Genomic DNA, 16,422 nt, shown 5'->3' on the forward strand with positions numbered 1-16,422 from the left:
ATACATGGCTGCCCCCTGATTTCTCGGGCACATGTTATATTGCGAACTTGCTACCGCCGACATTTACTGCTGCCTCTGATTATCACAAGACCAGAGTCGTGAGAGGTGTGATTAGTAAGGAGGACACTGCCGGTCAGGAAGCAGGAGACTTCTTCTTGGGTTTCCTGCCGTTTTGGGGACCTATGGTCAATAGTAGGAACCTGAGACAGCTGACTCGTGTGGTTGAATCCACTGTCAATGTAACGGCTGGTGCCCTTAGTAATTTGACAGCTGAGCTCCAAGCGGATCGCCTTATGACTCTGCAGAACCGCATGGTTCTAGACGTTATTCTTGCAGACCGCGGTGGGGTATGCAAGGTCATCCAATCCAGTTGCTGCATTTTCATACCAGATAATGCTCCAACAGTGTATCAAGCCATCTCCAAACTCCATAAAATATCTGAAGCCATACACGTGGATAAGGGAGATTGGTCACTGATGGGATGGTTCTGGGAACTGATATCTGCCTGGGGTTGGAAAGTTCTGATGGTCATTGGAATGATCTTAGCCATTCTTTTCCTGTTCTGTCTGTGTATACAGTGTGCTCCCGCGATATGTGGCCTCTGTGCTACCTTATGTGTAAGGAAACCTGTATCGAGGGACGAGCTAAGTAATAGGATGATGCTACAGCAACATCTCCATGACTTTGTGAACATTGACCTAGACTCGGATTAAGATGAGTATAATGATTGCCTATGTAAGGGCAAAAGGAGGGTCTGTCGTACTTTAATATTCGGAACCGCGTAGGGGACAAGGCCCTACCCCTGTCTATCTTGGTATTAGCGAACCGCAAATGGTAAATGCGGCATATACGAGTGCTTTATAGATCGTTCTAGCTATGAATGCACTGTGTACACGTTATTCGGCTTCACTACGCGGGTTCCATTTTGGAAGCAGTGGCCATCTTGTCATTGCCCTCACATAGGCTATGATGGAGTTAATACGGGCCTCACAGTACATGGGCTTTCCCTCTGACTTCTCTGTGACCTGGGCAGCTGGCTCTGCTGCCCCGGGTCAAACCGGTCTCACGAGCTCCCCTTCCTCCGTCCACCTGTGATTAGCATCAGGGCTCGACCCATCATAAAACCCTTCTCATCCTACACAAGCCCCCGGCTAATCTCTTCCACACCTGCTTGTTCCTGCTTTATGACTTGTTTCCCAAAACAGGAGATGCTCATGTTTATTGGGGGGTCTATTTACTTCAAACGTGGGATCTGAACCTTACTGTGTAAATCATTGTGGGCTGGCCGAACTGGAATGTGGGATGGTCATCATGACTCTGCCTTTTCTTTGTAATGTACACTTGCATATTGCCGTATCATAAAACCTAGGAATGTATGCTTGAGGCAGGAAAAAGCGTATTTAAGATGAAGTCCGTTCCTATGATTTTCAGCAGTCTCCTGAGAACATACACGCTGTTGTACTTCTAGGATACCTGTCATTGGTCTGCAGCCAATAAACGATTCTTTGACTTCACCCAGAAGACTCTGTGTTTCTGTAGGTCCGGAACAGGGTGAACCCAGAAGTCATAGGGTGTGTGCCCCTGCACCGCTGGGTCTAAAATACCCAGTACTTCATATCAAAACAAATTGTTCATGGAGATACAGTGCACACAGGAAACACCACACTGTGTATATATAACAGCTAATTATTGCGGGGTGGTAATTGCTGTAACCTCCAGGCTGGTTCTTCTAAGGGCCCATGTCTAACTCAGAAACGTCGCCTTTGCTATAGCTACATCTTCGCGCGTGTCTGTTTTCAGGATACGCAGCGCTGTTTGGCATGATCTTGTGCCCATGTTTAAACAGATCGTCTGGAGCCATTTGTGCCGAGGGCTCTTGTATGCTGGGCACACAAACAGTATGTGGACTATGGACACTTCCATCGTCAGGCATGTAGAGCATTTGGTGTCTAAGGCATTATGCCAATTTGACGTGAAAGATTTTATAGGGAGGGTACCAACTCTAAATTGATGATATAGTGTCCTATCGCAAGGTTTTGCAATAAAATCCCAATATGCTTCGGGCCTGAATTTGTACTTATGTTCTAAAAAATGCCTGTCAGGGAAGTACTGCGCACCAGTGACATGGACTTAAGATTGACCATGTCCCTATATAATGCTTTAAAATCATTTTTGGATGGGAACAGGTTACCTACTTGGTCCTCCCACAAACGGCTGAGCCCCATATCAAATAATGAGCCCTTGATCTTTTGCAGCCACTTAATTTTTGATGACACGTCTGCTTCTCTAATATGCCTCACTGCATTTGCGTATGGTAATAACTCCGGAGTTGTCCATAATCGTCTCCAGTAGGCCAGGGGTCTAAAACCCGCATCCTCCTCAAATGAGGTACAACCCAAATCTAATAGTAAAGGTTTAAGTGGAGTCGATTGAGGGAGACCGGTTAGGGATCTCAGAAACTTATTTTGAGCAAGGACTAGGGGAGTTAGGTTTTCAAAACCCCAAAGCTCTGCACCATAGATTATCAATGCCCTGATTTTCCCTTTGTAAATCGCTAGAGCGGGCCCTACCGGTTTAGTGTAGGAAAGTCGATGCTCTTTCAGTAGGGCACCTGCTAATTGGTTATGCCTGAGGACAAGAAGATCTATCTGGGGCTCCCGTTCATCCTCTTACCCATTGTTACACCCAGATATGTAAAGGTCTTTTGATCTCCCCTATACCAAAGATTAAAAGATTGTCAGAGGTTATTTCAGGATATTGTATGGGGGTGCCTACTGTGGCAGCAAATTGGGCCTGATAGTGCGAGACCCATCGTTCTGGTGTCACATTATTAACTGGTACAGGCCCTATATCTCCGCTACCCCTTTTAACTGTTTGCCAACATTTCCGCCAATTTTTACCATTACTCGCCTGCAGCAAATCGTTCCATCTATTCTCATCAAAACTCTTCTTTGCCATACGCTGCACTTTATTGTATTCTGACCGTGCATTTTTTACCTCCTGTGGCAGTCCCGAGCTGATTGCTTGGGAGAGGTGCCTAAATGCTGTCCTACATGCCCCGTCATACCACTTTGCTGACCTTTGGGTTACTTGGTAAAAAAAACTTTCAGCTTAGCAAAAAGATCCTTGTGTGCCTTTGTAAGGGCAGAGAGAGAGTCATCGCAGGGATCTAGAGTGGAGATAGTTGTTAGTGTGTTTTCGACTGTTGTCTTTATCCGATCTAGAATGTTACCATCTTCTAATACCACTGCCCATTTTAGCCGGCGACAGTCCTGCATCATAATTACGTCTGCTGTCGCTGTTTCAGTTTGTACCCTTTGTAGTTCCAAACCCTTTAACTCTAGAGTTAGCAGTAGGGGGTCATGATCACGCTCCATTCTACGTGGGATCTTCAGATCCAGAAGTCGAGGCCATAGTTCTAGATTGATAAGAAAGTAGTCAATTCGGCTACTTCTTATCCCGTCGTTAAATGTACGGTGGCCTTCACTATCAGACATCGACCGCCCATTTGTTTATCAATTCAATATACATCACAAATGACTACCAGTTGCTGCGTACGCCATTCTCATAGCTTTGGGAGCCTGCAACTGTCAGAATTGTCACACTTGTATGGTGTGAGTAAGGGTGTAAGCATACGTTACTCCCTTCCAGGCGGTCTGTTTTAGCCAATAGGTTGATTCCTTTTTATGACACAGCACAGTTGTCCTAGTTGGTTTGAGTGAAAGTAGTTTTTTAGGTCTCGCCTAGCGACGCAGCGCGAAAGTGCTGTCGCTAGCGAGATCTATTGTTACTGACTTGCTTTGGAAGGGAGACAGGATATGTGCACGCGCAGGACGGACTGGGATTGTGAACGCGCTTGTGAACACGCGCCAGCTTACACCGTGAGGCGTTAGTTAACTTTCAGTGCAGAAGATCTGCACGTGTACAGCTGGCGCCTGGCGCCGCGTTAGAGCCCCCTGCTTTGTTGTGCAACAACTCCCAGGAGAGGAAATAGGCGGGCGTCTCACTGGCGCCATGTGGGCTTCCTTAATTAACAAACACAGGAGAAATGCAGGCTAGCTTCAACAGTGCGCTGTTGTATTACGCCTCCTTTCTGTTTTTTTTTTGTTTCACTTAGCTATGGTGGCTCCCGCTTACTGTTTCCTTGTTTTTTGGCTCCCCACGTGTACTCACCTCCCTCTTGGTGATCCAGGGCCCGGCTTGCATGTATCTGTAGCTATGGGTGAATGTGCATCATCTATAGGAAACCCTCTATACGTCCTCATAGGCACTCACCTCGCTCTTGGTGATCCGGAGCCTCGCTAGCTTCACATCGGCGAAGTTGCCCTTCCCCAGCGTGCGGTCGATGTCGTAGAAAGTAGAAACCCACCCGCATCGGGCCGCGCTGGCGGTGCCCCAGGGGCTCAGCCATGACCATGCTGGGGACGGGGAGCAGCGGAGGCGGCACCGGGGTGCAGGAGCCCGAGGAAGCGGTGTGAGCAGCTCAGGCTCCGGTGGCAGAGCTCAGCCTCGGCCGGGGGTGGGGCCTGCGCCCTGCACCGCCCCTCGGTGACGTCAATTGACGTCAGGGCACCGGGAAGAGGAGAGGCTTGGCCTGCAACTTTCACAGTTCACTGCCAAGACGTCGCCATGGTGACCACAACCAGCGTTGACGTTGCCGCTGAGAGGTCAATCAGGGAGTGTGTCCGCTGCCAGCTCCTTGGCTGTCAATCTACAGAGGTGGGTAAGGAGGGGGAGGCAGACACCAGCTGTGCAGAGTGCTTACCCTTGCCTACTCTGCAGGGCTGCCCTGGGCCCACGAAGGGGCCCTCTTAAGAGGGCGGTCCCCCTTAGTGCCACAGGATGGCACACAACAGTCAGCCTCCCAGTTTTGGGAACCCTCGAGGGTCCCCCTGGCACACGTCACTTCCGGGCAAGAAGGGGCGGGTGGAGAGGTACTTATACCTCTTACGCCCTCTGCTCGCCCTCTTTCTCTTGCTGCCCTGACGTGTACAAGCAAATGATGAGTAGACCAGAGGCACCCCTGGGAGTAACCTGAGGTTTGTTGGGGTGCAGTGGTAATTGGTAACTTATTTGCAAGCGGGACTAGTTGTATAGAATGGGGAGCTGTGCTCAACAATGGGTGTTTAGCAACCTAGCATTTTTCGGCCTCGCGGAGGAGGGTGGACAGCGCCATGCGTATATTCACCGACCAAAGGGGTTTTGGTTTTATCCGGCATGGTTTACTACACGCTAAGTCCACAGGGTGTTTTGATACAGATGGGATCCACCTGTCCAAAGTGGGAATGGACATATTCTTGCTTGATCTGGGGGAGGCCTTGGAATCAGCAGGGTGTAGGTAACTAGGTCTATCGTGGTGGGGGCCCTGGGGTGACGGTGTCCACACCCAGTGCTGTGGCGGAGTTGCAGGGCGATCCAGGGGCTGTAAGGTACAGAAGCGTACCCTCTGCAGGAGCACAGTAAGGGTGCTAAAGCCTAATATCCCCAGGGAGGTCCTCGCGTTGGACCCTGGAGGAGCGACGGCGCACCGTTAGTCCTACGGGCGGTTGTGGACCTGAGCAACCGGGGGTTGCCTGCAACGCTCCGCCCCCCTTAGCTGGGGGGGCATGAGTAAGAGGGTGGACTGGTGGTCCACCGGTAGGAGGGGCTATCACCTCCCCCAAATTCGACAAACACCGGTTGGCTAAGGCCATGGTGTAATTTGGCTCATCAGGCGGGCAGGCGGCAAGGGGCTGCCTGCCCTGGGATCGCCCGTAAGATAACCCACCATGTTGGCATTTTTGTTATGCAAATAAACCTGCAGGAATTTTCTCCACTAAGAATGTTTCTTTTCTGATTATTTATCCAAAGTATTGCTGGGGGAGGTATGGGCAGTGTTGCCGGTATTGGCCCTATGTCTCTGCACACTCATGCAGCTGGAAACAGCTTGCATCGATGGCGTAGGTATATTCTTTATTTGCAATGAAGGATGCCAGCTCCGTTAGCGCAGGGTACATGGTAGTTCTGAAAGATAATTGCACGCGGTGCTATCTCTGCAGTTTACATTACCTCTACACTGATCGGTGCTTGGCACATAGGTTTTCCCTCCATAAAAATGGCGCTATTAAATCATGCCCCGAGCACTGTCTTTACCAGGAACAGTTACCCTATTCCTCCTAAAACAAGCATTTGCAATGCAATAGGACTCGCATTTGCGAGATTTTGGCATTTTACATTATAAATGACAATGCCTTTTATTTATCTGTTTAAAAAACCTGCAATAATAAAAGGCATTGTCATTTACAATACCAATAGGTCAAAGTTACGAAAATGCGAGACCTATTGTATTGCAAATGCTTGTTATGTTTATTCACCGCTTTATAGATCCACTTCACTTATTTTTAACTTATTTTATGGAAAGTTTTTAAGAAAGGGGACAGCCGACACGTGTTTCGCCCTATGTGGCCAGTTGAGCCAGGGCTTTCTCAAGGCTAATCATTATGTTCAAGAATCATAAGGTCTGACGAAGGTTGGATACACGCCAGTTTGCTTCAGGGTAACGTATAAAAACATCCAAAATTCGAGATGTACAAGTGCAGTCCTGGGATAAATCCGTACACAAGGCGCAGCCGCGGCGCGACCAGCCATATTTCGGGGGCCCTGCTAGGAATAGCTTTGAATTTATGATCCGGGATCAGCTTTTTCAGGCCCTCTTTGAGACTGGTCCAAATTCTGAATGTGTTTACACCTAATATTCGGGGACAGGGATGTGTTTTCAATATTCTAATATAGTAGCATCGCCCCCTGCGGCCCACCGCCGTATCTCATATGTGAGCTCCGGTTTTCAAAAGGAACGTTTTTAATGGATTTTTGTTGGAAAACGAGGCAGCATCTGTGAGGCCTGCACAAATAACATGACTACATTTGTCCTTCACTGGGAACCAAACACCCAATTGTAGTGCATGACTCTCAGAGGGTAGCGTAGCAGAGCAGTCTGAGGCTTACTCAAGGGAGGTGCTGTGGGCTAGTAATCGCCATTTGCAGGTGCGCAAAAATAACACCCAATAATTGATTGTCCAGTCTGTACTTTGCTTTATAAAAGTAAGAGTACATTTATTAAACAGACACACTACTCAATACCATGCACCAATTTACAAATATACATAAGCTGTTGGAATTACTTTGTGACATTGCATAACATCTCCACCCCTCCCGCAAAGGGGGGGTGGGGTCTAGTACCACCACTCCCATGTATGCACATCAACTTGCCCCCAATGCAGTTGGTTGGACATAACCTGGGACGAGGGCCCTGCGCACTGGCACCATCCCAGTGGCGACCCCCCCCCTCCAAATACCTCAACAAGCACTTAAAATAGGTAACCCTGCCTTGGTGACATATAACCCTGACTGAGCATGTCCTACTGACCATAAAGTATGTACCTCTATATCTTAAGGGTAGCAGTCTGGGTTCTTCACCTAAGCGCAGCAGCAAGAATCCATGTTTACGCACACTTTAGAATGACAGTACTCATCACCTTGGTTGATCATTTGAATGCATTGCAATTGCAGCCCCTAAGGGCATCACAGATGAAATCACAGGATTACGCATGTACAGCCAGACATCCTAGGAGGAATGTCTGGCAACCTAACCCCACTTTGCTTATGACATCATCTCACACAAGTACTTCACATTACACATGTAATAAAAGAAATAACATTAGTAAAAGCATTTCTGGTGCAATTACATCTCTTCACCTCCAAGGGATGCCCTTCTCTAGACATCCCCTACTCAGCGCTTCACTCCATGATGCACTTCTCAACCCTCCTCCAGCTGTAAGACGAAAGTTCCAGCCCAAGAGGAGTTAGAATGCTGGCTGAGCCCTTGAGGGGTTATTCCTTTTAAATCCCCAGGAAATTTAGGGAGGAACTCATCTTCGTGCTGGGGGGGAAGACTGCGCGTTTCAGCAGCTCCTCCCAGCACCTTTTCACAAGTGAGGATGACCCCCCTCCTCTGGGGGGCCACCAGGCACCAAAACGACAAATTCCCCATGCCTGGCAAGGCATTATGGGGTGCTTCAGGCTCTTCTCCATGAAAATTTTATTAGCGGCTCTCCCGCTGTGCCGGGGAGAGCTGCGACGTGGGCCTCCGGCCGCTCCTTGGGCCACGGTGGGGGGCCCGGTCCCACCCGGACCCCCAGGTGAGTGTAGGCAGCTTGGGAAGCCCACCCCCGGCCGCTCCTCCTCTTTTCGAGGGCCTGGTCCCACCCGGGCCCCTCGCACCGCTTGTGGTCTTCCTCGAGGGGCCATTCATTGGAGGGCAGCCCGGGGAGCCCACCCCCGGCTGCCCTCGCCGGCTCCCCACCCGGCCAGCACCCACGTGTGCTGCTGCAGGAGCCGGCAATCCGTTCTGGTCTGCCCGCTCCGGCGGGCAGACGGGCCCGTCTTCACCGGGCTTTGGGGGAAAGCGATGTCACTCACCCCCACACGCCAGCCATCACCGCGGGCCCGGAGATGGGGTCCCGGGCCCCGGAGTCTTCTTCCCGGGGGGCGCGACGGTGCTCCCCGCTGCCGGTTCTCCGCACGGGGCCCGGAGATGGGGTCCCAGGCCCCTCCCCCTGCTTGGCGCGCTCCCTGGCTTGCGCTTCTTCGCCGGGGGCCAGTGTTGGCTCCTGGCACCCCGTGGGGGTGAATCTTCATGGGGAGCACGACGGCGCCCCCCCCCCCGGATTGACTTCTCTTTGAGACCGGCGGCGGAGCCCCACGTGCTTCGTCGTCGGTCTTCTTAGGGGTCAAAGGTCGCCTACCTTCCAGGGCCCATATCTCAGCCCCTGAGGGTCCGATCTGCCCCAATTTTGCGTCTTCTTGCTCCTGGTGGCATCCCCCAGCTACTGGGAGCCCTCTCCTTCGCCCTCCGGTTCTCCAAGAGGGTGAATTCTGCAGGGAGCAGTCTTCACTGGCTCCCTGCGCCAGCCTTTCACCTGGCTGTCCTCCTGGGCCTCTCTTCTCCCTACGCCGAGGACCCTGCTTCTGCGCACCGGTCGTGGGCTCTTCTTCTGGTGCTGTTAGGGTCCTGGGGGCAGTCAGGGGGTCTCTCCTTCCAACTGCCCATTGCCAGGCTCCAGCACTTTCTGCCTCAGCAGACAACACCCCAGAGAGAGCTTCTCTTCCTGTGCAAGCACTTTTTAAAAGTTGAGTAGGGGGCTGGCAGGAAGTCTCTGTTGGTCCTATCAAACAGTGACACATCACTTCCCTGCCCCTGCTCCCTCCTTCTTGTCCAGCCTCTGGGTTTGTTCAAATTGGCGTTGTCCAGTGTCTCTGGCCACATGGCCTCTGAAACCCAACTCCTTCCCCCCTCACTGCCTTCCCTCCTTGGTGCAGCCTGGTGCCTGGCACCCAGCGACAGCGGTTGATGGATTGGCCTGTAGCCCCACCCATCTTCTCTTCGTGGAGAGGAGGCCCTCGCTTGTGGAAGAAAGGTTATCAATCCATCCAGCTGAGGTCAGCCCTCAGCCTGGGTCTGGTCCTGGCTGGCTCACAGAAATATGACAGTTCTGGATGACCCAAAAGCAGTACAAATATGACTTTGGACTCTGCAGAATACTTCTTTTCACATCCGCTACAGTGGACTTTAGTGCGTGTCTGGAATCTGTAGGCCTAATGGAAGTTATCCTAGCCCATGGGTTCCACATCCCCATAAGGGAATAATGAAGTGAAAACACAGTAAAACACACTGACTTTCCCTGGCATGTTTCTTTCCAGCGTATAAAGCCTATTCCATGTCACCACCCAATACTGCGTAAGTGCTGCCACACCATTCACTTTGTAGCTGCTCCTGGGCTGCGCACGCTAGGACTCTCCCCTGCACAGCCCCTACACGTGTGCACACGCATGTACACATGTGTCTGCATGTTACCAGCCCGGTGTCCCTTTCTCCAGCTGCTGCGCAGTGGCCTGGTCAAGCCAGGGGGACACCAGTAAAATCCCCATGCAGTCTCTTACATCCTGAGTTCACTGTGGGTGAGTCCGAACTTATGAGGCTCCCCCACAGTAAAAGCTCAACAATTAGGTAATCAAAAAATCTGGGCGGCCCATAGTGTCAGAACCACCTTCTAACAATTTTGTATGGTGTTAAAAAAACAATACAATGTTTCTCTGCTAAATGTCTGCAACCGTCTTTCACACATTACTTAAAGTAAACTTGTGTTTAAAACAATCGATGTTTATAAATCATTCAGGGACAGGGCCATCAGGGCAGGACTGTGTAGAGAACAGAGCTGGTCCTACAAGGGGCCCCTGAAAGGATGGGGCCCCGGGCCAGAGCCCACTTTGCCCATGCCTTAAAGCGTCTCTGGGCAATGTGTCTCATAAAGTGCTGTGTGGGTGACAGGGTGTCTAGCGTGGCGCAGTGTGTGTGGCACAGTGCATTAGAACGTGCAGAGCGGGTCGCGTGATGACGTGTGACATGGTGTCTCGCACGGTACAGTGTGGGTGACATGATGACGTGTGGGTGACGTGGTGTCTCACACGGTGCAGTGTGTGTAACAGTGCTTCTTAAACTGCAGTGTTGGCGCCATGCAGCACTGTGGGTGAGCTAGTACCCCACCGTGTGCAGTGTGGGTAACATGCTGCAGCGCTGGCGGCACAGTGTCTTGTAAAGTGCAGTGTGGGCGACATGATGATGTGTGGGTGACATGGTGTCTCTCACCGTGCAGTGTGGGCGACATGATGACATGTGGGTGACATGGCACGTAACTCACACGGTGCAGGGTGGGTGACAAAGTGTCTTCTAAAGTGCAGTGCGGGTGACATGGTGTCTCACCTGGTGCAGTGCGGGTGACAGTGCTCCTTACAGTGCAGTGCTGGCGCCATGCTGCACAGCGGGTCACATAGTGCCTCGCAATAGGCAGAGAGGGGCATCTCAAAGTGTGTTTGTGGCATGCAGTGCGCGTGCCACGCTGCAGCAGTGCGAGTGACGTCACGTGCTGCGTGGGTGACATGCTGCAGCAGGCGGCACAGTGTCTTGAAAAGTAAAGTGCAGTGTGTGTGACATGATGACGTGTGGGTGACATGGTGTCTCATCTGGTGCAGTGTGAGTGACAGTGCTTCTTAAAGTGGTGTTGGCGGCAACAGCACTGTGGGGGAGCTAGTACCCCACCGTGTGCAGTGTGGGTGACATGCTGCAGCGCTGCGGCACAGTGTCTTGTAAAGTGCAGTGTGGGAGAAATGATGATGTATGGGTGACATGGTGTCTCTCGACGAGCAGTGTGGGTGACATGATGACGTGTGGGTGACATGGCATCTCACACGGTGCAGTGTGGGTGACACAGTATCTTGTAAAGTGCAGTGTGGGAGACATGATGACGTGTGGGTGACATGGTGTCTCACCTGGTGCAGTGCGGGTGACACAGTGCCTTGTAAAGTGCAGTGTGGGAGACATGATGACGTGTGGGTGATATGGCATCTCACACGGTGCAGTGTGGGTGACAGTATCTAGTAAAGTGCAGTGTGGGAGACATGATGACGTGTGGGTGACATGGCATCTCACACGGTGCAGTGTGGGTGACAGTATCTAGTAAAGTGCAGTGTGGGAGACATGATGAAGTGTGGGTGACATGGTGTCTCACCTGGTGCAGTGTGGGTGACAGTGCTTCCTAAAGTGCAGGGTGGGCGCCAGGCTGCACAGCGGGTCACACAGGGCATCCCAGTAGGCAGAGAGGGTGTAATCTCGAAGTGTGTTGGTGACCCGCAGTGCGCGTGCCACGCTGCAGCAGTGTGTGTGACGTCACGTGCAGCGCGGGTGCCATATTGCCTTGCAGCTGCCGCAGGGCTGAGGTGAAGGCGTGTGCTCTGACGGGAATAGGAGCCTGTCCGGAATAACTTGTCCTGGACACAGCCCTGTCACGGCTGCTGCTGGGCGTTACACCAGGGCCGGTGGTGGATAAAAACCTCTGACAGAAAACACCAGCTGCTGGCAGGGAGCAGCACTGGGTCAGACAGAGCCTGCAGTGGGACAGACAGAGCCTGAGGTGGGACGGACAGAGCCTGAGGTGGGACGGACAGAGCCTGAGGTGGGACATGCACAGCATACTCTCAGACAAACAGGTCGTGCACAAGGGCAGATAGAGCCTGCACAGGGACAGACAGGCCCTGCACCAACAGACAGAGCGTGCACAAGGACCGACCGACAAACCGTGTACCGGTAGACAGAGCGTGCAACAAGGTCGACAGACAGAGCTTGCACTGGGACAGACGGAGAGCGTGCACACAGGCCTGTCCTAGCACACACACAGCACGCACCAGCAGACAGACACAGCCTGTACAGGGGCAGAGGGAGCCTGTCCCAGCGCACACAGGCCTGTCCTAGCACACACACAGCACGCACCAGCAGACAGACACAGCCTGTACAGGGGCAGAGGGAGCCTGTCCCAGCGCACACAGGCCTGTCCCGGGAGAGAGGACTTGCCCCAACACACAGAGGTTTGTCCCAGTACACAGAGGCCTGTCCTAGCACATACACACATCCCAGGATAAAAACTTGCACTAGCACACACTGGCCTGTCTTAGGACGCGGGGCTTGTCCCAGCACACAGAGGCCTGTTGGAGGACGCGGGGCTTGTCCCAGCACACAGAGGCCTGTTGGAGGACGCGGGGCTTGGCCCAGCACACAGAGGCCTGTTGTAGGACGCGGGGCTTGTCCCAAAACACAGAGGCCTGTCTTAGGACACAGGGATCGTACCAGCACACAGAGGCCTGTCCCAGCACACACAGGCCTGTCCCAGCACACACAGGCCTGCCCCAGCACACACAGGCCTGCCCCAGCACACACAGGGCCTGTCCCAGCACACACAGGGCCTGCCCCAGCACACACAGGGCCTGTCCCAGCACACACAGGGCCTGTCCCAGCACACACAGGGCCTGTCCCAGCACACACAGGCCTGCCCCAGCATACACAGGGCCTGTCCCAGCACACACAGGCCTGCCCCAGCACACACAGAGCCTGACCCAGCACACACAGGCCTGCCCCAGCACACACAGGCCTGTCCCAGCACACACAGGGCCTGTCCCGGCACACACAGGCCTGTCCCAGCACACACAGGCCTGCCCCAGCACACACAGGGCCTGTCCCAGCACACACAGGGCCTGCCCCAGCACACACAGGGCCTGTCCCAGCACACACAGGGCCTGTCCCAGCACACACAGGGCCTGTCCCAGCACACACAGGCCTGCCCCAGCATACACAGGGCCTGTCCCAGCACACACAGGCCTGCCCCAGCACACACAGAGCCTGACCCAGCACACACAGGCCTGCCCCAGCACACACAGGCCTGTCCCAGCACACACAGGGCCTGTCCCGGCACACACAGGCCTGTCCCAGCACACACAGGCCTGTCCCAGCACACACAGGCCTGCCCCAGCACAAACAGGGCCTGTCCCAGCACACACAGGCCTGCCCCAGCACACACAGGGCCTGTCCCAGCACACACAGGGCCTGTCCCAGCACACACAGGGCCTGTCCCAGCACACACAGGCCTGCCCCAGCACACACAGGGCCTGTCCCAGCACACACAGGCCTGCCCCAGCACACACAGAGCCTGACCCAGCACACACAGGCCTGCCCCAGCACACACAGGCCTGTCCCAGCACACACAGGGCCTGTCCCGGCACACACAGGCCTGTCCCAGCACACACAGGCCTGCCCCAGCACACACAGGGCCTGTCCCAGCACACACAGGCCTGCCCCAGCACACACAGGGCCTGTCCCAGCACACACAGGGCTTGTCCCGGCACACACAGGGCCTGTCCCAGCACACACAGGCCTGTCCCAGCACACACAGGGCCTGTCCCAGCACACACAGGGCCTGCCGCTGAGTTTAATATAGTCCTGACCTTTGGGAAGGACGCGCTGAGACCCGCGGCTCGGGGGGTGTTCGGAGCCTCCGGCTAAAGAAACAGCAGCTGAAGAAGGACAGAGCGACCTTCGTGGGTAGAGCACCCCGAGACCGGCTGTACCCCGAGATGGAGAGGGCCCCCTGCGCCAGGGAGGACCGCACCTCCAGGATACCAGGTGCGTGATGGGGGGGGGGGGGGTGGGGGGGGGGCAGACAGCGGTGGGGGCTGCGGTCCGCAACCTCCCTGGCACACAGCCACGGGGCTGGTGTCTCGTTGGGAAGCGCTGGCCGTGCCGGGCATCTAACCTGGTCACCACCGCCGGGCTCCCAGGAACTGCCAGACGTGCCATGCCGCCACTGGCACTGCCAGGCGTGCCACGCCGCCCCTGCCGCTGCAGGAGGGAGCCAGGCTGTTTGTGGTGTTGTAGTACAAATGGGGTGGTCTGCACACTGCCCCGGACTGGCTGTGGTGTTGTGTCTGGGTTGCGTTGTCTTCAGTGACCGAGGTTGGTTGCGCTGTTTTGACTGGACTGTGGTGTTCTTAACACAGCCCCAGACTGCCTGGGGTGTTGTGTCTGGACTGTGGTGGTCTTCACACTGCCCCAGACTGCCTGGAGTGTTGTGTCTGGACTGTGGTGGTCTTCACACAGCCCCAGACTGTCTGTGATGTTGTGACTGGACTGTGGTGTTCTTCACACAGCCCCAGACTGCCTGGGGTGTTGTGTCTGGACTGTGGTGGTCTTCACACTGCCACAGACTGCCTGGGGTGTTGTGTCTGGACTGTGGTGTTCTTCACACTGCCCCAGACTGCCTGGGGTGTTGTGTCTGGACTGTGGTGGTCTTCACACTGCCCCAGACTGCCTGGGGTGTTGTGTCTGGACTGTGGTGGTCTTCACACTGCCACAGACTGCCTGGGGTGTTGTGTCTGGACTGTGGTGTTCTTCACTCAGCCCCAGACTGCCTGGAGTGTTGTGACTGGACTGTGGTGGTCTTCACACTGCCCCAGACTGCCTGGGGTGTTCTGTCTGGACTGTGGTGTTCTTCACACTGCCCTAGACTGCCTGGAGTGTTGTGTCTGGACTGTGGTGGTCTTCACACTGCCCCAGACTGCCTGGGGTGTTGTATATGGACTGTGGTGGTCTGCACACTGCCCTAGACTGCCTGGGGTGTTGTGTCTGGACTGTGGTGGTCTGCACACTCCCCCAGACTGCCTGGGGTGTTGTGCCTGGACTGTGGTGGTCTGCACACTCCCCCAGACTGTCTGCGATGTTGTGACTGGACTGTGGTGTTCTTCACACTGCCCCAGACTGCCTGGGGTGTTGTGTCTGGACTGTGGTGGTCTTCACACTGCCCTAGACTGCCCGGGGTGTTGTGTCTGGACTGTGGTGTTCTTCACACTGCCCCAGACTGCCTGGGGTGTTGTGACTGGACTGTGGTGGCCTTCACTCAGCCCCAGACTGCCTGGGGTGTTGTGTCTGGACTGTGGTGTTCTTCACACTGCCCCAGACTGCCTGGGGTGTTGTGTCTGGACTGTGGTGGTCTTCACACTGCCCCAGACTGCCTGGAGTGTTGTGTCTGGACTGTGGTGGTCTTCACACTGCCCTAGACTGCCTGGGGTGTTGTGTCTGGACTGTGGTGTTCTTCACACTGCCCCAGACTGCCTGGAGTGTTGTGTCTGGACTGTGGTGGCCTTCACTCAGCCCCAGACTGCCTGGGGTGTTGTGTCTGGTCTGTGGTGTTCTTCACACTGCCCCAGACTGCCTGGGGTGTTGTGACTGGACTGTGGTGTTCTTCACACTGCCCCAGACTGCCTGGGGTGTTGTGTCTGGACTGTGGTGGTCTTCACACTGCCCTAGACTGCCTGGGGTGTTGTGACTGGACTGTGGTCTTCTTCACACTGCCCTAGACTGCCTGGGATGTTGTGTCTGGACTGTGGTGTTCTTCACACTGCCCCAGACTGCCTGGAGTGTTGTATATGGACTGTGGTGGTCTTCACACTGCCCCAGACTGCCTGGAGTGTTGTGACTGGACTGTGGTGGCCTTCACTCAGCCCCAGACTGCCTGGAGTGTTGTGACTGGACTGTGGTGGTCTTCACACTGCCCCAGACTGCCTGGGGTGTTGTGTCTGGACTGTGGTGTTCTTCACACTGCCCTAGACTGCCTGGAGTGTTGTGTCTGGACTGTGGTGGTCTTCACACTGCCCCAGACTGCCTGGGGTGTTGTATATGGACTGTGGTGGTCTGCACACTGCCCTAGACTGCCTGGGGTGTTGTGTCTGGACTGTGGTGGTCTGCACACTCCCCCAGACTGCCTGGGGTGTTGTGCCTGGACTGTGGTGGTCTGCACACTCCCCCAGACTGTCTGCGATGTTGTGACTGGACTGTGGTGTTCTTCACACTGCCCCAGACTGCCTGGGGTGTTGTGTCTGGACTGTGGTGGTCTTCACACTGCCCTAGACTGCCTGGGGTGTTGTGTCTGGACTGTGGTGTTCTTCACACTGCCCCAGACTGCCTGGGGTGTTGTGACTGGACTGTGGTGGCCTTCACTCAGCCCC

The 16,422-nt window shown here is 54.4% G+C and overlaps 1 protein-coding gene across 2 annotated transcripts in view; it reads left to right on the forward strand.

Moving 5' to 3' along the window:
* The first annotated feature begins 11,946 nt into the window (after positions 1-11,946).
* PFKFB1 (6-phosphofructo-2-kinase/fructose-2,6-biphosphatase 1) overlaps positions 11,947-16,422 on the forward strand; it is a 193,397-nt gene continuing 188,921 nt past the window's right edge. The window contains exon 1 of one of the 2 annotated variants that reach the window (XM_085629835.1): positions 11,947-14,044. In XM_085629835.1, the coding sequence (XP_085485961.1) occupies positions 13,996-14,044 (49 nt within the window). In that variant the 5' untranslated portion in view covers positions 11,947-13,995. The remainder of the gene's footprint in view (positions 14,045-16,422) is intronic. The other variant, XM_085629838.1, reaches the window with a different exon arrangement.

The sequence above is a fragment of the Triturus cristatus genome, chromosome 10 (genome assembly GCF_964204655.1).
Source record: "Triturus cristatus chromosome 10, aTriCri1.1, whole genome shotgun sequence".
Lineage (NCBI taxonomy): Eukaryota > Metazoa > Chordata > Amphibia > Caudata > Salamandridae > Triturus > Triturus cristatus.